The 25,127-nt window shown below is 46.6% G+C and overlaps 1 protein-coding gene across 3 annotated transcripts in view; it reads left to right on the forward strand.

Moving 5' to 3' along the window:
* Positions 1 to 21,843, forward strand: part of MAMLD1 (mastermind like domain containing 1) — an 82,806-nt gene extending 60,963 nt beyond the window's left edge. For all 3 annotated transcript variants that reach the window (XM_064463187.1, XM_064463189.1, XM_064463188.1), the window contains 3 exons: positions 17,597 to 17,743; positions 19,249 to 19,330; positions 19,623 to 21,843. In XM_064463187.1, the coding sequence (XP_064319257.1) occupies positions 17,597 to 17,743; positions 19,249 to 19,330; positions 19,623 to 20,641 (1,248 nt within the window). In that variant the 3' untranslated portion in view covers positions 20,642 to 21,843. The remainder of the gene's footprint in view (positions 1 to 17,596; positions 17,744 to 19,248; positions 19,331 to 19,622) is intronic.
* The last annotated feature ends 3,284 nt before the right edge of the window (positions 21,844 to 25,127 follow it).

The following is a 25,127-nucleotide window of genomic DNA, read 5'->3' on the forward strand; positions in this document are numbered from 1 at the left end:
TTTCAGAAAATATTATTTATTTAATGGTGTAAGAGTGCTTAAGGTCAGCAAGAACAGAGAAATGCTGATAACATCACCATAGACTGTGTGATGGTCCTGAAATGTGAGTAAATCTTTAACTTAGAAAAGTTTAGTGAGACATATTGGCGTTTTCCCACAGTTCAGGACTTTGTCTAAAATCCCCAACATTTATGTATGTTGTATCGTACTTTAAAAAAAAAAGAAGAAAATAAAAACCGATCATTTAATAAGAACTTTTTAAATTAAGAAAAAATATTGGCAGTGAGGGGGGAACGGACAAATCATTTCATGCCCAGTCCAGAGTCTGAGCTTTTTCCTACATAGGTGGCATAGATCTATATGTCTATAAATATTAATTTTAAAAAGAACTGTGACCTTCCTCAGGGACCTTATGTGCAGTAAGATTAGAAAGGGACTCCTGACTTGGTTGTGCTGCTCCATTCTAGGTTTACACACTATATAAAACTACTGTGCTTTAGCTTATTGAGGTTTCCTCAAATTTCATAGTTTATAAAGCATTTAGCAGTATGGTGAGCTAAAATCTTGCGCTCTCTCTGATTTCTTGTTTTTTCTGCTTACAGTGACTTTTCATAAGATGAAATGCTGTCTAGCTGCATTTAAAATACACATTTTTGCCTATTTCTGTCTTGATTAGCTAGAGGGAGGGTACATACCTGCTGTCTAGATTACTGTCAAACTTAACTGAAAGTAAAGTTGAATTGTACTCTCTTCTCCTAACAGAACCTATTTTCTCCTTCTGACTGGGTACTAAAAGGCTTTTACTGCTGCACTAACATTTTCCAAATAAAACGTTTTTGCCAATTTCTGAAGAAATATCAGAACAAGTACCACTTTAGACATGCTGGGAGGAGCCCTGCGCCATAGATTATAAACTGAAACAGTTGGCCAGAATAAGGAATTAAAGTAATCCCTGATATTAGGAGCATGAAAATGAGATGACCTTCTGCATATGCCCTGTGTTGAATTTCTAACGCAGTTGCACTATAGGCTCCCCTTTATCGCTGTTCCTCCATACCTATGCTGTGCAGAAAACAAAAGACCAGGCATTCATCTGGGAAACCGGAGCACATGCTTGCAAATATTACAGATTTTAAATGCATTGTATTTTTAACAGTAGTTCGTGATTGGAATGACAGGAAGGAAATGAGCAGAAAACATCCTATTCTATCTCTATATAAAATCTTGCTTGTGAAAGATACAGTTACCACAATAATGATCGGACGCTAATTGATTCATTGTGCTGGGAGACAAGTGCTGAGCGGAGGAGCCAGCGGGGTCATTTTCTTGCTCCAGCTCCACTTTGGTTGTTTGCTGAGGAAGGGCAGGAGAGGGTTATAAAGCTGCTGCCACTACATTCAGTGCATGTTTTTCTCAGAAAAGAAGAGACACCGCCAGCCAAGATCTCTTTCCTTTGGAAATTGTGGCTGGGAAGGGCCCCTTTGGCTCGGGAGACAAAGTGGGCAGTCAGACAGCCCCTTTCCTGAATCCCAGGCAGGCACCAGACGGCTGAAGGAAGAGAGGCACCAGGCTGAATTAGATTGCCTGCCTGCTTTGGACAGTGAGGCAGAGGCAGGCTTAATTGCTTTGCAGCTGTTCATTTTTTCCCCTTCTCCCTCCCCTGCCCTCCTCTCCCTCCTCCCAGCTGACCCCAGCAGCAGCCGCAGCGCTAAGCCCCAAGGAAACCTCGCCAACTTGGGGAGAAGTATCAAAGGTTTCTGGGCTCGTTTTTATCAGCCTTTAAACCCTTCCCTCAAGTCCAGCAGCAAATGGGGGGAGAAGGGAAAGTATTAAGGAAAAAAAGACTCTTCGGCATAACCTAGTAATTTGTCGCTTTTTTCTGGGTTAGTTTGTACAGTGGTTTCTGATCGCTGCCGGGGCTGGACAGGCAGACGTCTCGGTGGCATCCTTTCGGGAGAGGCAGCTGGGTGTCATCGCTGGCAGGTCCTGGCATCCTGTCCGAGCGGACAAACCAGGAGAGCCTTCGAACGAGCCCCCTGCAATGTGGCACTCCCCGCAGAAGGATTTATGAGACGTGAGATTTCCTCTCCGGAGCTGCGATACCGTTTACAGAGATCTCCCAGGCTGGTGCCTGGCAGCGTGAATGTCAGCTGGGGCTGATTTGGTGGTGCTCTCGCCGGTAAAAGAGCCTGGACACTGAAATGTTCTTGACCTGACTGTTAACGGAAAAGCTTTTTTGAACCTCAGAGAACTTGCAGGGGTCTCCAGCCCTCGAAAACTGGCTCAGACTAGACTTGCAGATTTGCATGTATTTCATAATCCCAAACTGTCCGAACCTCATGTTTGTGCAGGAAACAGAGTTTGTTTTAATTGCTCTCACTCCACTCCCGGATTTAAGCATTTAAAAACGTGCTTCCATGCCTTAGCAATGAGACTGCAGTCAGCTTTCAGCTCACCTGGTTTGCAGAGAGGGGCTTTGCTCAGCTGCTGCTCAGCCAGCCTTCCTGGGTCTATTCACCTCCAGCAGCAATGTCAAGCTAACCCAGTTTTGCAGCTGGTATCGAGCGCCAGAGGCAGGCTTTGTAGACGTCTCTTTAATTCCTGCACTTGTAGAATTTAGTGTATATTTTCCCTCCAGTTCCACTGACTCACACAGTCCTTGGGGGCAGAGGCAGGGGGAGAACAAGAAGGCTGTAACACAGGTCTAATTTACTCATCTGGTAAAGCCAGTCATCGAGGAGCCTTTACCCTCTCTGTCCACAAAGATAGTCCTTCTCGGGAGCCTGTTTGCCCTCACAGTTATATTTATGGCATCAGTAGTTTTGTACTTGACTGTTCTCCTAGGCCAACTGCATCTCCTCAGCCAGGGTGTTGAGTCTGGGCGATAGCATTAAAACGTGAAATGCCCCGGTGAGCCGACAGTACGACGCAGGGCGCGCAGCCCCACGCTGCTCGGGAGCACGGGCTGCCGTGGCATGCTGTCTTTTTATACGGGACGTATTTGCTGCTTGTTTTTTATGATACCTGTAACAGCATAAGCCAGGACTTGAGGTGGTCACCAGTGCAGGTTTTTGGTATGTTTCTTTTAAGGCACAAAACCATGATGGGGATCTTTGCTCAGGGCCACTGGAGAGATGGAGGGTGTCGTTCCTGGGAAGATAGCACAGCTACCAGATGCTTTGGTGGTCAGAGGGATTTGTGTCTGTAAGAAATGGATTTGGAAATAAGGTACAGTAGCATGTAAGTGACTTTTTTTAATCTGTTCAACATGTAGCCTACAATAGCTCTGCCAGCTAGATTTGAATTAAAACCGGCTCCGCAAGCTACAAAGGCTCTTGAGCCTCATTGCCGAGACCGGAAATCCATTGTGGCGTCCTGATTAGTGCTGGTGAAATCGGAAACCTTTCTCGGGGCAGATAACAATCTCACAAATGAAAATATAACCTGTTAATCCTGAATTTTAGCAAGGATGGTTATGCAACTCCAGGCCAAATCCAGGATGTGTCCTATCCGTGTGCCCCTTGCTCAGAACGGATTTGCTGATAGGGAAGGGTGGGATTGCACCCCTGCAGTACCCTCTCCCACAAGCACCCCTGCTTTCCGCCAGAGGCAGGAGGAGGGGTCCTGGGGCGTGAGGCTCAGGTCAGGAATTAGGGTTCACATGTTGGAACCAACCCCTCTGAAGCTCTTGGCTGAAGTATCTTAAGACAGGGCGTCTATTTAATGTTCCTCCCCATGCCAGTTGCTGCGGCCAAAGGAGGGGTGGTCTGGCTGGGGCCATCCATGCTTTTGCAGTCCCATAATAGTCCCTTTAATTATGGGTAACAATGGGTTTTGTTTTTTCCTATGTTAATAACAAGTTCCAGGGTATAAATAACTCTGCAATTAAAACAAAACACCTAACGATTTACTATTTGACACCTATGCAGTCTGTTGGAGCCTTGGGTGTGCAAGGAATTTTTCCTCCTGCCCTGAATATTTTTTAATTGTTTTACAAAGACCACATGGATGTTCCAGTCATTAAGAAATGCCAACCAAGGTATATTTTGGCACCAGGGAGCAGAGAACAGATAGCTACCCCTCTGCTGAGACCGTAGAGAGCTCTCCTTTTGGAGGTGTAGCCATGGTTTGTTTGACTACTTCTGTATATTGACCTTTGTTTTTTAAGAAAAACACAAGCGATCAGGATTGCTTTATTGTAGGAGTCATTAGCTCCTTCAGAGACTTTGCAGTGTCTGTTGATAAGAGCAGCACATGTGTGGCCATGTACTGCAGTCCGTGAAACACCTCTGCCGCTCTGCTGCGTTTGGATGTTTGCAGGCAGATGCTGCACATCCCTTGCTTTCTGCATTTGGAAGAGCCAGGCTATATGTAAAAATGTGTGGAAATAGGCCTGGGGACCCTAATCACATTGGCCAAGGAGATACAGGCCATGGGGAGAGGGGAATTCACCTCTGCTTTCAGTGGGGAGGCATGGAGCGCCGTCTTTCATTTGCGAGACTGGCTGTGATGTGTTTGATGTGAAGCCTACAAATGGCGTTGCTTAAATATACAAACGTGCCTAAAAATGTAAAAATAAAAGCAGTGCTATTTTAAGACTCTAGAATCAGGGATTATAAATAGCCCAACTGGTGTGTTACTCCTGGCTGGGTGTGCCGGTCCTAAAACATCACCACAACTGTCACTTCCCTTTGAAGCAGTTTGTCGGCTAATCACTGCGGCAGCGGAGCCTCCTTTGCATTTCCATGTTCCCTCGATAAGCACAGGTCAATGATAAGATGCTCTCCAGGCTGACGTGTCCATCACACAAACCCTCGCTTTGCCAGCCTGGGCCCACGAGCACACACAAACGGAAGCATGGGTGCGTGCTGGCGGGGAGCGCTGGGGATCAGTGTGGGAGGTGGCGTTAGCGGGGTGAAGCAGAGCTCACTCAAGCCGTGGAGCCGGGGCTGCTGAACCCCAGACAACAGGCAAAATAGTTGCGTGGTTAAGTGCTGGTTTGAGACTTGTGAGATGCGGGTTTAGCGCTGTCCGTTTTCAGCCTTCCTCTGCAGCTGGCTGGGATTCATCTTCCTGCTCCCATCATTTAGGCTCCTCCTGTAGCCCGTGGAGGAAAAGGTCTTTAGAGGGTTTTCACCTCACCCTAACGTGCACCTCCGAGATGTGATGGATGGTCTGTGGTGAGGGAAGCCTGGACGGCACGCTTAGGCTTGAGCCTTGTCTGCTGGAGGTACCTTTATTCTCCATCTTTGGAAGCAGCAGCAGCTGTGGTGATCCAGTATAGAAAAGTCTGTGAAGTTGGAAGTCATATAGGTACCTTAAATAGCTGACTTCTCCCTCAGGAAGCATTTTCATTTCTGGCGGGAAAGAAGTACCTTTGATGGTGGGCCTCAATACCATGGGCGAGCAGCTCAGGGACAGACTCTTCTCTGGCGGCCGTTTTCGAGAGGAATTCTGGCCGACTCCTCCACTGAGTAATGATATGTTTATTTGCAATATATGGAGCCAGGAGACGTCTCTGGATGATAGGGATCTGGAGACTAGTAAACAAAAGAAGGCAAGGTTGGAACTCAAACTGTAAGAAGGTTTGTTTGGGTCTAAAGAAAACAACTATAAAACCAAATAATGACAGTGTTCAAAAAGGTCTGCAGTGGTGTATCTCAGGACAAGGTGCAAATGTATCTGCCAAGCCCCTGCACTGGTAGGATGCCAAAATCTGCATTATTCTTACAGGGAGCTCTAAGTAGCCTGTATCCAGAAGGTGAAGAAAAGGGAGCTCGTTGGCCACTCCTTCTTTTTGTAATATATAGAAAAGGGCCAGGAATCTCTCCTGGTGTAGCTGAGTCTTCCCCAGAAAGGGGGAGCTTATTTCATGTTCTCTCAGTGGAGGAAAGCCTGCAAATAGGCTGTGTCTAGCATCTCTAAAAGAAGCAAAACACCCTGATGTCTGCAGGTTTCCAAGAGTTCATGCTGAATTCTTTCTCTGTAGCCTGCTTGATGCAGAGGAGCTGTGTCCTGACGTGATGCTCCCCTGGTGCAGAACAAGCCACTTGTATTTTATGGTGATAGAGAAGATTATTTCCATCAAGAAATGGGGATGGCAGCAGTGACAAATAAAGATCTTATGGGTTCAAATCCGATAAGCTGACAGCTCCATTTTCAAACCTGGTTGTCTTGAACTAACCACCTAGAATTTTGGCAATCTGCTGACTGCCGTGGGCACCTGCGTTCTCTGCACTGCTGACAATCAGGGAGCTTCTGCGGGGGGGGGGGGGCTGGATGTGGATATGAAAAGTTGCAGTAAGTGCCAGGTCAAAAATTAAAGCGTTTGTCTGAAAGCGAAGTTGTTACTTCAGTCTGAAAGCCGGGATGTCTCCCATTGCTCTCAGTGGTCAGAGTTGCTCCTGGAGGGCAATAGGAGGACTGATTTAATGCTCCGTGTCTTTTTTCTGTTATGCTGAACTCTTAATTATGCCTGCATTTCACTGCAGATTAGCAGTGAGTGCGGTGCGGAGCCCAAGACCCCTGGGGTGCAGCGAGTGCCCAGATCTACTCTGCCCTGGCCCTAGGGTGTGTTTACAGACGAGATCTGTGGCTCTGCGAGGGTGCACGCACACACGCACACTGTTACGGTATGAAGAAGCTCAGTTTGCTTTTTATTCCTCCCCCCCCCTTCTTTTTTCTATAATCATTGCAAAACAGGAACAAATGAGTGTGTCACTTTAAACCATGAAACCACTTAGTCCGTAAAGACAGATTTGGCGTCTTTGTGCTGGCAGTGACAGGCGCTCCATAGTGATCCCACTGTTCTCCCTCTGCCCCGCACCCCGCTGCCGCTCCCCACCCCCTCCGAGATTCGCTCCGTGTTTGCCTGCCTCTGTTTTTGTGGTTGGTAACCAGCAAAAGAATGGAATGGATTTAATGATTTGTTGGCTGCGGTGCCGGCATGATTAAGTCAATAAAGCTGCAAGCTGAAAACAGACAGTGTAGTTACAGTATATGACTTTAACCTTGTTAATGCATGTTTATGTCCTCCTGCCCACTGTATAGCTGTACATTGCATAAAGAAGATCTAACCAATCTTTAACCCATTAAATAATTCATAAAGTGAGAGCAGACATCAGCTACTTGCAGAGCGGATCAGTAACCATGGGGTCAGCAATAACTTTGGCTCCCTGGACCATATCCAGCATGTTTAAACTCTGGTGATGTCACCAGGCAAGCTTCTAACCTTAATCATTTGGATGGGAACAAAGGGAAGTTAACTGTTGACATGCAGTGTCTCCACGGAAGAAACGCTTGCGAGTGCTCTGCAACACCTCTGCCTTGCAGGGAACGTGGACTAGCTCCAGCCTCCTCGCTTCTGTTATATGCTTCCCTCTTTCCTTACGGCAAAAGCGCGGCTGGCCAGATGTTCAAAAGCGCATGTTTCCTAGACTGCTATTGTCTTAAGTGACAGAGGCACCAAAATCCCACGGAATTTCAGGGATACATTGGCTGACTTGAGAAGATGGTATTTGGAGGCGCTTGGATAGTTTTTTCATTGTGGATAAATTTTGAATGAAAAGTATCTCCTGCCTTGGAAATGAAAGAGAAGGATATATAATGGGGATGGAAGGAGGCAAAAGCCAGGGATGCAGGAGAGGATGCGGAGTGAAGCAGGACCGTTCTCACTGCAGTAAAATCTCTCGCAATAAGGTATCAGGCAGGACTTGTAGGAAAATCCTCGGATTCTCACCCATAACTCTCTCAGGCAGCCTCTTCTCCTTTTTCTTGCCAGTCAAAACATAGGGCTGACTTCTCCTAGCACGCAGCCCTCTTTACACAGCTGGGCATCGAGGGATTCTTGAGGTGTGGTGATGTCCGTAGTTGCTGCAGCTGCTTCTTTTGCTGGCACGTAAGGGGTGAGTCATGGGATCACGGGGCGTGTGGCCGGGACATGCTGCGCTCCACTGGTCTGTGCAGCCAGGTTAGAGGCCCTAGGGGACGATTACGAGTTAGCGTAGTTTAGTGCTGTTCTGAGACGCAACCAGCTGTGGCCGGACCCGGAGGAGAGATGCAGAGAGGAGGACACGACAAAATCTTGTACGCAGAGTGAAGTAGAAAAAGCCCTTCCACCTCTCCCCGCTGAGCAGCATGGGGCACGGTTCTGCTGCAGGACTCTGGGGTCATAACCCAAGGGCAGCGTTTAAGGGGGCTGCAGATTTGACCTCCATGCTGTCCCAGGAGCTGACCCTCATCCTCCTATTCAGCGAGTAACTTTCATTCCTTTTGGGGGGAAACTGAGACAGAGGGAGAAATGAAGTGACTTGTCCGTAGTCACCTGAAGAACCTATGTATGATGGAACTGGAAACTGAACCTGGTCACGTGAGCCCGAGTCCATACGACTGGCTTTTATCCTGTGACTCAGTCACGAAACGAACTCACCGTGCAAGATCATCTCCTTTAGAGGTGGCTTGGGAGTTCACCTTTAATGATCCCATTTTCTACATCTCCTTCTGACAAATTGCATGCTCACAGTCTCATGAGCTAACCTTCCACTGTGTGTCCAAAGGGACACTTGCCTGTGCAAGGAAACTCGTGGGAGGCTCGTGTGCCTATCTGCACAGCGTACATGCAGGTGCGTTTGCAGACAGACCTCTATGACGTGCACGTCTTTATGTCTAGGACTACTGGAGCTATTAAAGGCACATAGGTAAAAACTCTCGCACCGCTATTTGTGAGCCAGATGGCTGAGTACAGCAGAGCATACCTCAGAATCCACTACATCAGCCCAGTAGTGAATTTTCCAGGTGCCAAACGATACGCACCTTGAGTTGGAGATTAGAGCCGGGACCTTCAGTCTGCTGTTGGCAGCATCTGCAGCCAGAGACCAGGATGGAGACTGACCCCTAGAGCTAGGGCTGATTGTTCTCAATCACTCATTTATTTCCTGTTGCTTTATGATTGTGCTAACGAACACACTCAAATTATTTTACCCTGCTTTTTTTGTTTGTTTGTGTTGGTTGGTTTGGTTTTGCCATAATCCAGAGCAACAGTCTCTGCTATGGAGAAGATGCTCCAGAATTTATGGCAAGTCAGATCTGATCCGAGTTGAAATTCCATGTTCCGTTTTCTTTGTTTTAGCTTGGAACATTGTGTGACGCGTCTGAAAATCTTTCCTCACCGGTCTATTGATTTCAGTGAATGAACCCACATACACCTAGTGATGTTTTATTATCACTCACCCACCACAGGGTATATAGCAGCTGGTAATTTTGTGCATTGACTGCATTTTTTTTTCTGCTTGATGGAAAACAGAGCCACTCCAAGCGTATGCTAATGCTGAATGGGGGGTCCCAACTTCTGACCCACAGCTAATATCCTACAAGTCACATGAAGCTACCAAGGATTCTTGAGCTGGAGTTTGAAATGCCTATGGTATCAGCAAATAAACACCATTAATTGCTTCTAATATGTCGTGCAGTGGTTAAATGACAAGATCCTTATTAATATGCGTGTATATCAGCCTTTTCAGTGTGTGTGAAGGGGAGTATGAAGTGGTAAAATTATTTAAAATTAGTGGGGAATATTTACAGGAAGGCATAAAGAACTGTCAGTTGAGGAAAGCAGCATTTTATGTTCTTGTCCCGGATGACCTTGCTCCAAGGACAAATCGGAGCTTGATGAAATGAAGCTGCAGATGGCTAGTGATCTCAACTCTGTAATAATGAAATGACACAAGAAAAAAATGAGACATCTACAGTTTGTAAATACAATCTGAATGGAAGGGGAAAAAAGGAATTTTTAAGGGGAGATTGACTTGACTTGGTTACAGCAGTTCAGCTTCGGGTGTTTTAATAATAATTTCCATTTAAAAAAATAATGGAATCACTCCTTCTTCCCCATGCTCAAGGTCACCTTAATGCATTTTTCTTTTTTAACATGTCAATATCTTGGTTTTAAAAACTTGATCATGAGGACTACCTAGTCACAGCCTACTTTGTATCCATTATTTTAGCATATTATTTATCACTGCATTTTGTTTTGTAAGTCATGGTGGTGATTTTTGGCACCTGGTTGGGGAGACGATGTGATACAACCATTTTAGGTGTTTGAATAGTTTCATCTGTTAGGAAAGAGTAAGCTTGTGAGAGGTTTAATACTGAAAAAGTGATGTGATACTTGGTGCCCGAGCATGCTCTGTTTCTGCACTTACATGAGAAATCAGAAGTATATACTGTTGAGTTTTGCATGTGGGCAGGTTTTCACGCAAAGAGCTTCTCCGTAGCAGTTAAGCAGCCAAGTGCTAATGGAAGTTAACAAGACTTGGGCATCTGCCTCTGCAAATTGAACCTTTGCATGAAAAAGGAAAAGAAATTCATGGAAACATTAACTTAGAGAAATCAAGGGATCCGCAAGTCTCTGTGATCCAGACCACCTCACTGCATTTCACAGAGCATTTCAGAAATGGGCAGGTAAAGAACTGATTTCCCCCACTAGCTTGAGATTTCCTGACTTTCACTTTGTTAGAGTGAAATCCCCACTCTTTTTTTTATCAGGTCTTTTATGCTCTCCCTAATACATAAATTCACCAGCCAGTCATTGCATTTCTCTGTAGCAGCTTCTGCTGGGTGTTGAGCTAACCCAGCTCCTTTTGAATCTCATCGACACCTCTGAGAGCATGCCTTGACATAACACAAGGATTACTTGAGTCAAACCACTTTATAGATACGAGATGTTGTAGTTTGTCATCACAGTTAGCGCAACCTTGTAGAGACAGGCAGAAGGACTACCAGCCGAAATTGGGTGAGATAAATACAGTTTTAGATGATCTCATTGAATTTATAGGCAGGCTGCCCTCCATGGGAACGAGAGCGTGGTGTCAAGGGTTGGAGAATCATGATAGCTGTACAAGCCAAATATAAATATTTTGTTCTTTGCAGAGAATTCAATTTTGGATCTTGACTATATGTTATATAGACAGGTACAAAACACCCATCTCTGCAGCTTCGGGTCTATACAAATAAAACCAGTAACAGATACAGTTTATGTTGAAGTGTGGTGATACAAAGACTGGTGGGGATGAGTCCAGCCCTAGAGCACTGCTCTCAGGTGGAAGAAAAGTATGTTAATACTGCAGGTACCCATTGCCATCAGGGGTCTGGCAGAGCCTCTGTGGGTCTCTAGTCCTCCTGAAAGGTTTGCCTTTCACTCAGGATGGTGGAGCAAAGCTGTTCTTTGGGCTGCCTTCACCCATGGCCTGGGAATTCATCTGGGCCAAAGGATCTATTTGCAGGGCAGCTGCTGTTGCTGGAGTCTTTATCGTGCCTCCTTACAAACACTGCAGCCCCTGGGAGGTTGTGAGTGTCTGTGATACACCAGTTCTCCCATCCGTGTTGTGCCTCAGGCTCTTGGCTGCTCCCAAAGCTGCTTCCCATGTTCTTTCTAACAACGTGGTGCTGGTAACAGCATCGCAGCTTGATTTCAACTTGCCCGCTAAAGGATGCATTTTCATCTAAGAGAAAAATCACTCTTGCAATAATTCACTCTGGATTTTCTGTCTTTCTGTTGCTCTGATTGCTGCTGCTCTTCAACGGCATGTTTTGATGGATGAAACCAGCTCTGAAAATATTGGTAGAGTCTTTGCACAAAAGCTTTAACTAAGTAGATTAATTTTTTTAAGGGGGAAGTGGACTCAGTTTCTATCTTATTAAAATTCTGGGTGCATTTTTAAAACCACTTTGGATACTTTGATGGGATTTTGTTTTGTTTTGAACAGCATGCAGCATAAGAGCAGCTATAGGGAAATTAGCGTTTCATCTGCTTTGCTTGAAGGGAGGAGATGCTGGTACATTTGCCAGGTGTGGTGATCTTGTCACTGCTCTTAGCAAAGAAGGAGGGCTACCTTTGAAGGAAACTGTGCATGCTCATGCTGTATGAAAAGAAAGAAAAACTTAAAATAACTTTTTAAAAAAAAACCAAAACCGTATACACAAGGATCACTTACGGTCTTCAAACAAAGCCTTTTCCTGACTGACAGCCCCCAAGATAAGCTTAGAAACTTGAGTCTGGTAGTATTTCACATGCTTGTATATCAAGTAAATGGGCGTAAGATGGGTAAAAAAAAAGATGCACTGAGCTGCACAGTTTGTTTTATCAATGTTCATACATTGTGTTAAAACAAACATGGAAACAAACGAAAAGCTTTGGAGCGTTTCTGAACTGAAAGGCTGTTTTATCTTGAAGAGCATCTCTGAATTGTGAGCAGAATACAGAGGAAATGACAGAAAACTTCCAAAAAGCAAATGGAGAGTTTTGTTAAAGGCAAGAAGCAGATGCGAGAGGCATACGTAACCCCTGACTTCTGTATGGCACCACACTCTTGAGGGGGCTGACACGATCATCCTGCCAAACCACAACCCTGCATTTTGTTTGCTTCATTTGTATACACTGGCCAAACAGATTCACCGTCTTAATATCTATTTGGCTTAACAGTTGTGGAGGCAATGATCCTCCTTTGTAAAGGTGGCATCATGGTGTTCTATGGGGCCACACAAGGTTACTAGACACCAGGAGCCTATGTCTGGCTTCTCTGTAGATCTAAACGTGAAACACTTACAACCATGGAATTCTATGGGTGAGGCAGCTTTAATACTATTAGTGTTTTAATTGCTTTGTACTGTTGGTGGAGTCACTGTGCCTAGGAGCCTTAGTCCTGGACTTCAGAGCGAAGTGCTGCTGCCTGGGCATGACGGCCCCACCAAGGAGATGCAGCACACCTACTAGATGGGAGATGATGCACTGGCAGGCAGGCGGGAGCACAGGGGAACGCGGAGGCATTAGTTTGAAACTAGTATTTGCATTTCCTCCACAGAGTACAGAACTCCCCATACGTAACAGATGTTCTTAAAATACAGAACACAACTCGGTTAATGAAACTTCACCCCACCCCTAGAGAATCGCTGTACCTGCTGTGAATACAGTTCCACCGAGAGTCCCGGGCCAAGCAGCCGGAGCGGATCGGTGGCACAGGCTCCTGTCAACTCCTGTAGCCATGTTTTTCCTCCCTGGTTTTTTCTTGGGGTTGTTTTGTTGTTTTTTTTTTTAATTGTGTGATATCTCAGTAAATACTTCAAGCTAAGTTATCTTTGGTTACCAAAAAAGAACTAGTGGAAAGAGCAGTTTGTCCCTTTCTCATATTTACAGCAAACATCTACCCTGAGCAACCCATTTCCTTTTATGCTGGGGTGCTGTGGTTCATCTCCACAACCCTTCTGTTTTAAGCTCTGTAATTACTGGATTCAGCTGGATGCCCCATTGAAAGTGGAGGGAATATTTCTCAAATCAGCAGTGCCTTTTGAAATGGAAGAAACTTTTTAAATGCAGATACTAGATGCATTTTTAATTGGACACGTTTCCATTCTTCCACTGCTGCTAACGCTTTCAGTTAGGAAATGCAGTTCTTCCCCGACTCTGCAAATATCTACCGAAATTTGCAAAGCTGCCTGTCTCTCTCTCAGTAACCTTGCTGTGACCTGGTTATCTGTTAGAACCACAAAGAATTCAGTCTCTAATTAGTCCATCTGTTAACTATTGAAATTCATGGCTTAGTTTTATTGTCTGGGTCTGTAACATAATGCTGAATGGTCTCACCTGGCAGCTTATTTCTTATAAAGCAAATGTGCCTTTCCAAGAGCCATTTTGGTGCAGATAACTGTCTTTTCAGCATTGGACAAATGACTCTGTCTAGCAGCCTGCAGTCCCCTTCATGCCCTCACTGAAATAAATTGTACATCTCCAATAGCTCTGGGCTTAAGTCAATACAATTTAACATGTACATTTCTTTGTTATATTCTTTGGAGTTACACCATAAGAGCAGATGGGAAAGTTTAATAATGATAAATGAGTTTAGTGTTTTCACATAGTCCTAAAAAACAATGAATGCTCTTTATTAAAGATTAGAGGGATTTTTACATATTTACCAAAGAGCGATTAAGGCTCTAGCTCAGATCCTCAGAAAGTCTTGCTTTTAAATTCTTTCTGGACTGTTTGTTAATGAGGATTCAGAGGAATTAGGGACCATAAATTTCTTCATTCTCGCTTAAGTGATGCCACAAAGTGATTACTGGATGTATAACTAAGTGCTGAGGACTGGAGTTTATCAACCATGTTCACACAGAACAGTCCATCTCCACGCTTATTTACTGCAGTTGTGCATCTCGTATGTAATCAGATGATGGGGCTGGGCAGGTCAAGCTCGTCAGTGGGTTTTTAGAAGGATGTAGATTCATCAATATACGTGGTAGGTCTCAGTGGGACTGCTCGCACACGTTGCACTGAGTGTGTGCCCGAATGTTTTGCTGGACCAGACCCGCGCTCAGTGCAGTTGGACGCAGTAATCTGCAGATGCGTTTGCCCAGCCTGAGCAGCCTCCGCTGTGCACCGCCTGGGAGGGACTGGTTTCACGGGGCTGTGCGGCAGCTTTTGCAGTTACAGTCAGCGGCTGAATATGGACACAAACAGTACACATACCTGCAAACCTGGAACCTGGATCTTTCCTCCCTGCTCTTGAAACTAGTGCATGAGATGCTAAGGCAAAACTGTGAAGCTAGCCCCAGTGCCTTTCTGAACAGAGACTGCCACATTGGAAAGCCCAGGGAGTGCTGCAGGAGCTCCGGACCTGCTGCGTGACAGTTTGCCTAGCAACAGAAACACGTGCTCTCCAATTCCAGGTCTGCACGGCATGCCGTTTGGTCAGGGATTCTGCCCGTTTGATGTTTTAATATGAGTTTTTGGAGGGAAAAATGGCAAAGCCCCTGATACCTACATGCAAATACATTTTTTTTAAAGCTGAAGAGTAAGAATCGTCTGTAGCCATCTGTATCCTCCAGTGTAGCTTACAGCTGGCTCAGCCGCCCGACCCTTTGGGTGTGAACACCCACTTCCATCGTTCCCGACTTCGACACTGGGATCCTCCTCTCTTTGCTGTCTTCCTGGATTTTAAAATGGGATAGTCCAAACTATAGACAAGTTAAGGTTATGGCTCTTTTGGCTTGGCCTTACTGTGGGAAGGAAAGTGATTTTTCTTGGGGAGTGATGAAAAGGAAAAATGGTTAAAGTTCCTTAACCTTTGGTACAGATACCGGTGTCCTTTAGACTACACCAGAGCTATTCTTAGTCATGACGTTTAAGTGGTTATTTTTTATTGTAAGGGAATACAGTAGTTCCCACTAGTGGTGAAAAGAGAGAACTTTTTCCTTTTTCTTTTTTTTTTTTTCTTTTTTTGGCTTAACCTAAATGTGAACTGTAGAACGCAAGATTTTGAATTCATCCCTTGTCTTCCCATCTGTGCTATTTTGTCCAATTACCCCAAAAGAAAAATTTATATCTATAGATTGTTTCTTCACTGGCTAATTAAGTGTTATACAATTTTGCTCTGAAAAACTCAGCAACCCATTCTGTGTATTTGCAGATGAACTTCACTGATTGTCAATATTGCTATAGGATGCCTGCAGAAAGTCCCATATAATTAAGCTGTTGTACTGCCATAGCACAAGAGCTGCAATTAGTAATGTGATTTATACTTCTTTACCATTAATAATATGGAAAAATCAACATTATTTTCTTGATGATGCTTGGGAGAAATTAGAATGAGGTGGACATGATTAGGAAAAGAGACTTTAATGTTATGACTTGTTAATGCAATAGCCCTGAGCGAGACATCAGAATGATTGTCCTTGCACTAAACTCATTTGCTTCAGTAAGCACAGACCCTCTGCACGCAAGAAGACAAGTTTGGAGGAAATTGGATAGATGGCAGGGATTTTGGTGGTATGAGCATTTCAGTGTCTTTCATGTGCAGAGTACACAAACTGAATCCCTGCACTTTCAAATATTCCCCTAGAGGCAATCTGCATTATTCAAAGCTTAACTATGGCTGCAGAATCCTGTCTGACATGAAAGCACAGTGCTAGCTTTACATGAACTTTCATATTTACATCTGTAGTACATCGTATTTACTTTTTTCCTCCCCTCCCTCTTTTTCTGTGGGAGACAGGGAGTAAAACAGGTAGGAGGGAAGGGGGAGGAGGATGGATGTCCAGCAGAATTGTTAGCAAAGCACCAGTAATAAAGTCTAGTCTTATGAGACTGCCCATGAATAGGAATGATAATGAGAGCAGTGATGAGCTGCAGGTTTGTGTCTTTTAGTAAATTATCTAGCAGGCATTTACATTTCATCAACTGTGCTTTTGCATAATAGACCGAAGTGCTACAACAAAAGGAGGTACCATAAAAATGAGTAATTTCAGTGACCTTCTTGGTAATGGCTTTTGCAAAGAATATCTTGGAAGGAGTTGGGTGATTCCTCATGGTGAAGCTGCTGTGGAAGGGTGCCCCAGGCCCGAGAAGCTTGCCTGGTGACAGATGCCTTCCAAGGCTTTCTTCTGGTCACTCTGAAATATGGCTCGTATCCTGTTTTCTCCATCTGAGCATGCTTCTAATTGTCAGATGTCAAAAGGCAACAACCATTTTCTTCTTGCTTATCTCCTGATAACATTGATTCTTAAACAAAGGATGTGGGCTTCCATTCTGAAAACAAAGGAAGCATGGCGCAGCTAAGGACGCTGGATATAATATACATACCTTTCCCTGCCAATAATAACAAAACATCATAAATAATGTAGAAGCTGGATGTGAAAATGGAGAAAGGAGAATACACTGGTACTGCTGTTCCTGGGTACAGCACTTACAGAATCTTGTCCTCTGTGAGGCCTTGACTTCTCCCCTCGTTTTTCTCTTGTATTTCCCTGACTACCTGCCAGCTCCTGAGATGTTTAGATGTATTTTTTTAATTTCATCGTGTTCTTGTGACTTTTTTTCACAATGCTCTGTCTTTGGAGGCAAGCCCTCAGCTGCTGAAATCTTTCACTGAGGACTTACAGCGAGGCCAGTTGGCACCAGCCAGGAATCAGGCCCACTGCATTACTGATTGGTGCCTGGCCATGACCTGACCCTGTGTTTTTGCATGTTCTCCTCTCCTTTCACGATTACGTCTTCTTGTTTGTCGTGGAACCCATGAGAACCACTTCAATCCCAGGCCCACGTCTTTCCCATCTTTCCAGATCCCTGGTCTGATGGCACCTTTCCCCCCTTCTGCCTTTAGTTTTCTGTTTTCTTTTACTGTACGCTTCTCCTTTATATCCAATTGCCAAATCCTCCCCTAATGCAACTTTTCTTTCCTTATCTCTTTCAGTGTAACAGTTGGGGAACTGGTGGGAAATGTGATGCTTTACTCACATCCCTTCTGCCAGCCAGGCAGCCATGTGACTCCAGTAATGGTAGTGAATCAGTCCTGTAGCCTTGGGCTAGTCACAAAGAATTTTGGATTAACGTTTTGCTTCTCTCACATCTTCTTGTGCTGATCCTCAAAAATCAGAGCAGTCCCTTGCCCCTCACTGTCCTCACTGTGACATGCAGGTCCTTGTGAATCCACAAGGTGTTTTGGCCTTGGGACAGCCAAAGGCTGGAGAAAGGGCATCAGCAGAGAGGATGAGGGCTTCTGTTGTTATCTCCCTGATGAGATTAATTTTCTTTTTTCATCTTTCTTGGCAGGATCAAAATGCTGGCATTGTTGCTAGACTTCAGGAGCCGGGCTCCATCCCAAGCGGAGGCTCTGTGCCGGCACCAGCCACGGTGAATGGATACACAATGAGGAACCATTTACTGAAGCAGCAAATAATGAAACGACAGCTGATGCAGGTATGATGCCGAGAGCCTCTGTGGGTTCCTGTGCTGTCCACCTCACTGGGAAGGACAGGACTAACTGGAATGGGGAAATCACCAGTCAGCAAACACTAAGGAGTGACCCTGGAATTGCTGGGTTGAGTCAGACTAGGGCTGTGGTGAGTCCAGGATGTCATGCCCAGGAGAGGCCTGGGCCAAGTGCTGCTCAGCAAGTCCAAGTGCAGATCTGCCCACTCGTATGCAAGGGAAGGATTCAGTCACCACTGTATCATTGCCGTCATCCTTGGTCAGCCGCAGAGTTGGGACGGAAGATGCAGAGAAGGGAGGCTTGGAGAGTGAGTCAGCCCCAGGAGCGATGTTCTCCATGCTTGCCTTTCTCTCTGGTTCTCTGGGGATTTATCAGAGCAGATGTTAGCCTTCAGTTTGTCCTGGACTTTGCTGGTGTCTCTAGCAACAGAAGTCCCTGTACGAGGTTTGTAACATGCTGAGGGAAGGGGCAGGGATGGGGGAATCCCACAGACGAGTTGGGTGGGGCAGCACTGAACATGTGCCTCTGACTTTCTGACTGTGCTGCTGGATTTGGGTCAAGTAGGCTCATTTCTTTGAATGGGAAATGAGAAGTAGCTCAATAAAACCCTCAGCCAAGTGCTGTCCTGCTCATTGATCAAACTCCCTTTTAAAACCAACTCTGCCTCTTTGTCATCAGTTGGCTTCAAGCTTATCTGTGATGCTCTAGCACAGCAGGAGTTCAGCCAGGCCTCAGCTTCCTCCATCCATGGAGAGGTCCCAGGTCGCAGCTGCTGTCCACAGCAGGGACCAGAGTACAGTGGCGGGATCTGGGGTTAAATGGTGGGAGACGCAAATCAGGTCACTTGGAGAAACCCAGCAATGCCTTGCTCAGGGCGCGCCTGCTAAGGGTCCCTGGCTTCCTGTGGCTCACTGCTGTGTCCTGGTTAGGAGTGGCAACCAGCACAAAAGGTGATGGTACGCACAAGCAGAGCCATCCTTCAGACAGGATAATGGCCACCAGCAGTCTCCTGTTTGTCAGTGTGTCCCTGCAATGCTGCCACAGATCCTGTTCACCAAAAGACTTTTGGGCATCTTTTGTCCCTGGATCTGGTACTTCAGAGAACGCATCCAGATAGTCAGCACTAAAGGTGCCGGGGAGACGCCAGGATTCCTGCAGCCTCTGGCTGTGCTGTGCTTCACTCATAAGCTGGTGAACACGAGGGTCTCCATGTTCATCCAGCTCCCCTTGGGCCTTGGGCCACCTGCACAGCATCTGCTGAAGGCTGCGCTTCCTAGTGCTGGGCTGTTGTCAGGACACCTGTGCAAGAAGGGGCATGGCAGCAATTAAGATCCGGTCTGAAATGAACCGTCTGTGTGAGCCTCGTCAGAGGTGTGTGTGTGTGGTTACGGGAGAGGTTGTTAATGATGATGGTGGCTACACTTCAAGTGTCTGCTGCTATTCTTATTTGTCAAGAGACTGAAACTTGACTATTATGCCCCTTGTTTTCCAGGAAAAACAGAGACAAAACATGCTGGGAGTAGCATCTGAGCAGAGGAGTTTGTTTGCAGCTCAGCAGATAAATCAGTTTCAAGGTAAGGAGGGAAATGGCGTGCTATGAAAAGCCTCAAGGAGCCAGGGCCTGGGGTCTGATTAAATACAGGGCGCTTAATGGTTCTCTGCCCTGAAATAAAAGCATTTCACATTTCATCACATACCATGAGATTCACCCATTTCCTTATTGCTCCAGTAGGAACTGTGTTACAAAGAACACAGAGGAGAGGCCCTTGTAATGAAAAATAAAAACGGAGCAGCAGCCTTTTAAGGCTCTGCCATGTTTCCAGGGTGAACGTGTGCTCAGCGGCTAACGTGTCTCTTTGTACGCAGCCGTGCAGCAGCCCATTCCCGCTGACTGCAGCCAGGTGATGCCAGCTCCTCCACCCAACCACCGCATGCTGCCGTCTAATCCAGCCATGCTCCAGAGCACCTTGGGCTCTGGCATGGCCCCAGCCACCGCCAGCCAGAGCAGCGGGACGATGGTGATGATTCCACACAACCCTGGCAAGCAGCAGGGGATTTTTCCACCTAATTCTGACTTTAACATCCCGCTGCGGCCAAGCCAGAACTCGCTGGGCATGAACTCTGGGTGCCAAACAGTACATAGCCACTCAGCTGTGCGGCCGGGAATGCCGATGGCAGGCTTCAGTTCTGGTTCTTTAGCAAATCACTCTGCAACTCAGCAACACTTGAGGCAGCCAAGTATGCCAAGGATCCCTAACGTCTACCCCAACTCATCTGCCCAGATGTGGACGCCGACCGCTGTGCCAAGAATGCCAAATCAAAGCCAAATGGATACCAGCATGCAGCAGTTCTCCGGTAACGCTCTCTTCTCCAAACAGAGCGTGAGACCAAGTACACCGGGTCAGCAGTTCTCCCAGCAGGCTGTAGTGCCGCCTAATCAGATCGCTCCCGGCGTCCAGGTCAGACAGATGCAAAAACTGAGCATGGGGCAGCCTGGCCAGGGCTTAAGCTCAATGAGTAATCAGAACTTGAGACACAATTTAACCAGAGGACCGTTGCCAGCTATGAATGTTATGAAATCAATGCCACAAGGAGTGTCCAGTTTTAACCAGCTCAATCCTGCCTCGGGCCTTGGCCCGCCAAGCTACCCTTCCACGGGCCAGCCGCCCGACGCCTTCAACAGGATGAGCGCCGCCGCCGAGCTGCCGCAGTATGACTTTGTGCCCCAGCACAGCAACTCGATCATGCCCGCAAACTGCAGTGACACTGACTTCCTCGACTCCCTCATGAAGAACAGCAGCAGCAACGACGAAGAGTGGTTGAACAATCTGACAATGATAGACGACATTTTGGGACAGCACGCTCAAAGCTCCGGACATGTTTAGCTCGGAGAGAAGTAGTCTCGTTGTAAATAACATATGTATGGCTTTTGAACATAACAGACAACCCATGAAAGCCGCCACCTCTTTCAATACAGAATGAATAGACTCAGCCAATTCTTTGCCTGCATCAAAGTTTAATATTGGCAGTTTTTCAGATGACTGTATATATTTGAATATTTTGTAAATTATGTTTTCCTAAACCTTAAATGTAGAAGTATTTATACTTCTTTGCTGGACTGTTTGTAAATAAGTCTATAGGATAACTTTTGGTTTTATTATAGGGATTTCATTATACCTTGTTATAAATATGCAAATAATATTGTTAGTTTCAGTAATACTGTGTATTACAGCATAAAATACTTATGTTTTTGACATAACTTAACACATGAACTAGGGGTGTCATTGCAACCAGACTAAGCAGCAATCAGCTGTGGCATCTGTTCTCCCATATCAAGAGGAAGGATTGACACGTTGCATTAAAAAAAAAAAAAAAAAAATCCATAAAAGGAGCTGCTGATGCCCTCGTAGCTCAGTCTCGCAGCCCGATTCCGGTTTGTAGGTCCTACCCGGGCTCCCAGTGCATTCAGGAATCTGCCCGCAGAGATCCATTTGCAAGATCCCGGGCACGTTCTCAGCGCGATACACTCCAGTAGGTCGCTCCGACGCTGGCAGCGCGCCGCCCCGGTCCTGCAGCGGGCGTGTGCTGGTGGCGTCAGGGCTGCCGGCGGGCGCGGGCGGGCGCGGGCGGGCGCGGGCGGGCGAGGCTCTGCGCTGCCGAAGCGGGCTGCGCTGGCGGGGAGGCGCGGGGCCGAGGCTGCCCGGCGACGGTACCCTTCAGCGGAAAGGTAGCTCTGGTTTGCGCACCTCTGCCATGTATATTTGTAGTGTACAGGTGATTTGTTCCTGGTTTTAAGGCTTTTCATAATTTCTGTTTTAATGTGAGACTTTTTTCAGGGGAAAAGTCTATAAACATTAATAGTTAATTTTTGATGTTTTTCTGTCAGCTACTATTGTCCTATGTATATTTAAGAGTCTGTTTATAAAAGATTCACTGTACTGTAAACTTCTTAAAATGTTCATACTTTGTGTAATCATATTTTAATAGTCACGTCATACTTCGCAATACATTTGTAATATAACGTCAGCTTCAAGCACAGAATGTTTTTTTTCTTCATACCATAATAAACTGCCGGGGGAAAATTGCATATATTTTATGTGCTCGTTTCTCAGCTAACATTTCGTACCTGCAGATATTTGAATTAATTTGATTTGTCCAGGATGCTACAACGTCAATCTAATAACATGTACAAATGTGCGTGTGCCATTAGTAGAAAAAAATGGATGAGACAAAGAGTTGGAGCAGGCTTTAATTTTATTTTAAGAAGGGATATCTTAGGCCCGCTCTCCTTTTCCAGTGTAATTATAGGTGAACGTGCAGTTAATCTCTGTTGTTTTTTATTTTTACATAGCACCATGTTTATTGAAGTCACAGTTCTTATTTCTAAATGCCCAGATCAATTGGCCCATCAGAAAATAAAGCCGTGCCCGGGGTGAGGTGGTGAGGAGGCTGGGGGCTGCGGCGCAGTCCCACCTTGCGCGTTCAGCGACGCCCACGAGGGCAGCGGTGGGTACGGCACGTCCCCCCTTCAACACAGAAACCGTCTGACGGGAGAGCTGGTGCCTGCCCTGGGGGAGGCGAGGCTGGGAGGAGGGGTAGGAAGCAACAGGAAGATTTTAGCAATCTTAAATAAATGCACAAATAGGATCTGTAGGTAAAGCTGCCTCATTTAAACAGAGCCAGACGCTGCCCCAGCTTCCTAGGGCTGGTGGAGACGCGTCAGTGCTGCCCTTTGTCCTGGGCACGCTGTGGGCTCAGCAAGCCTGAGGAAATCTCCTGGGAGGGATCTCCCTGGAATTGGTCTGTGCTAGAGGGAGGGATTTGGCAAGGTTGTTCCCAGCCTGGAGTGGGTCCTTCTAGAAGGCTTTTCTCCAGAGCTGGATGGCAGAAAACAGCTCCTGAGGTCAAAATGAGAGTGGACAGTCAGGGTTTAAAGCAGTCGGGCACAAGCTCTGCTGCCAGTGCTCAGGTGGGCAGGAGATGCCTCCCGAGCACAACCACCCCAGGCCTTGTCAGAGACCCGAGCGGCTTCGTGATGGCAAAGGCAGGTCCCCGCAGAGCAAGAGGCTCCACGGGAATGGCCCCTAACCGGCTTGGTCTCGAGAGTGGCACGTACTCGCGTGCAACCAGGGCGAGGAGGAAAGAAGCCAGTTTTTCCAGCAGAGGAAATCAGCCCCACCAAACAATTGCCCGAAACAGGCTGTAAAACTCGGCGAGTGTCTGAATGAGACAGAAATGCCCACTCGCCTCCAGACAGCAGAGAGGGGGAGAAATGCCTGTGGGTAGGTCTGTGGCGAGGACAAAGGTGAGTTTGTTTGCCTGCGAAACCTGGCAGCGTTTCAGCAGCTTTTCTGTCGTGAGCTGTGTCCTGCCAGGGAGCAGCGCTGGCTGCGGCCGGGCCTTCAGCGGGGCTGACCACAGGTCTGGAGCCAGCAGCGCCTGGCCCCCTCCGGGTTAGCAGCACGGCAGTCACAGATGGCAGGGAAGGCTGCTGCTCACACGCTCGTCTTTAGGATATTAATAAACATAATGAAATACCCTCTTTTCATTCTTCATTTTGTTTGTGTCAACGCACCTTTCAGCTTTTCAGTTCTGCAGGATTTGGGTTAAAACACAGAGGGGATGTCTTCAAAAGCCAACTGCTTCCCCCAGAATTTACGGAACAGAGTTTATCTTGTACCTGAGTTGTGTACCCACTTGTTTTCGCTGTTCTTTTTGTCTAGCTTTTGAGCTGGTAGAGCTTTTCACCCCTCCGCATCCTAGTTCCTCATGTCTCAAGAGGGAATGATGATCCTTCCTTGGCACAGAGGTGTTGTGAGGAGTCAGGATTGTATCAGGTTTGGAAGGAGAACAGGACTAAGCAGTATTGTTATCGTGCTCTCTCTGGTTGTACTTGTAACTGCTGGTTCTTAAACATATCTTCTGGGAGGTTGGCGCGTAACCGCGATGGCCAGTGCTCTGCTTGGGTTGCAGCCCAAGAGCTGGGCTGCTGCCTCTCCCCTAGGTCAGCGGGCAGCTCGGGCTGGAGCACAGAGCGCAGGGGCATGCAGGGTGAAGGCATGATGACCATGGGGCAATGTTTCAGCAACTGGAGCTCTAGCACTGCAGTTCTGGTTGGTGTCGGGCTGTAACAGGTAATACCTCTATCACAATAAATTGTCTGTTTCATTCTGCAAAAACTACTGTGCTTTGCCTTCCCCTTTTCTTCTCTGAGTTTAAAGTGTGAAAATGCCCGAAGTCTGATCCTGCCTTTGCTTTCATGGTCTGTATTACTAAGGTGAATAGTTACGACTAGTGAGGGAGTAAGGCTAAATACGTCTGCACAGTTCTCCCATTGCGTTCACCAGACGAGCAGATCACACCACGAGGCATACGTAGACTTATGCCACGAGCCAAATTCTGCTGCCTTGCAAGTAGTGTAAACATGGAATAGGTCTCCTGAAGGCAGTGGTGTAGCACGGGACTTATACAAGCATAAATAAGAGCAGCATCTGGTGCGGTGGAAGTGCAAAATGAATTTGGATTTCTAAAATAGTTACAAGGAATGAAGTGTCTGACAGCACTCGCTGTTGAAAGCTATCATTTATTTCCCAAACAAGTTACGTCACCAGACTGCCCTCATAATTATGGCCATGAAAACAGAGGCAAGGCAGTAAGCTTTTTCCTCTTGGATTCTAAAATAACATCAAATGCCTATAAAAGCCAGAATTTCCAAAGACCTGAGCTCACTAAAAGTCTGTCTAAAAGGTTAGTAGCATAGGTGAGTCGTACTTCTTATGGAAAAATTCTCTTTGTGGATTTTATTAATCTAAAGCAGCCCATTTTTGACAAAGACAAAACAGAAAAACACGCTCATTCCTGTCAGAAAGCATGCAGGGAGCGCCTAGGATAGATGTCGTGGGAGCCTGGATCAGGCAGTTTCCCCGGGAAGCCTAGCCCTGACTTATGCAGAACCTGAGCTCTGCTGCTCGGTGGCTCTCCAGGATTGATTACATGTCTTGCTTAAGAAGCGTTCAACAAAGGAAGCTGCACTGATGTTGAAGTGTAAGGTCAAGTTCCCCTCTTGTGTAGGATGTTGTAAATCAGGAGCTATTCCACCGCCTGCAGCAGGGTAACCCCTGATTTACACCAGTCTGGGAGCAGAAGCGAGCATCTGGCGAGAGACTGGCACTTGCCTCGTGGTCCTGCCGTGGCGGCCCCGCGCTGTGGGAGGGGTGCCGCAGATGTGCAGGGTGACCCCAGGAGAGGACCCGCTCGGCGCTGGCACCTGGCTGCAGGGCAGGCAAGGACGAGGGAAGGCGTGAGGGCGAGCGGCCGGCCGCTGCGCCGGCTCTGCCTCCTCTCCTGCCTCCTGTCTGCACTGAAGCGCAG

This window comes from Phalacrocorax carbo, chromosome 11 (assembly GCF_963921805.1).
Source record: "Phalacrocorax carbo chromosome 11, bPhaCar2.1, whole genome shotgun sequence".
Lineage (NCBI taxonomy): Eukaryota > Metazoa > Chordata > Aves > Suliformes > Phalacrocoracidae > Phalacrocorax > Phalacrocorax carbo.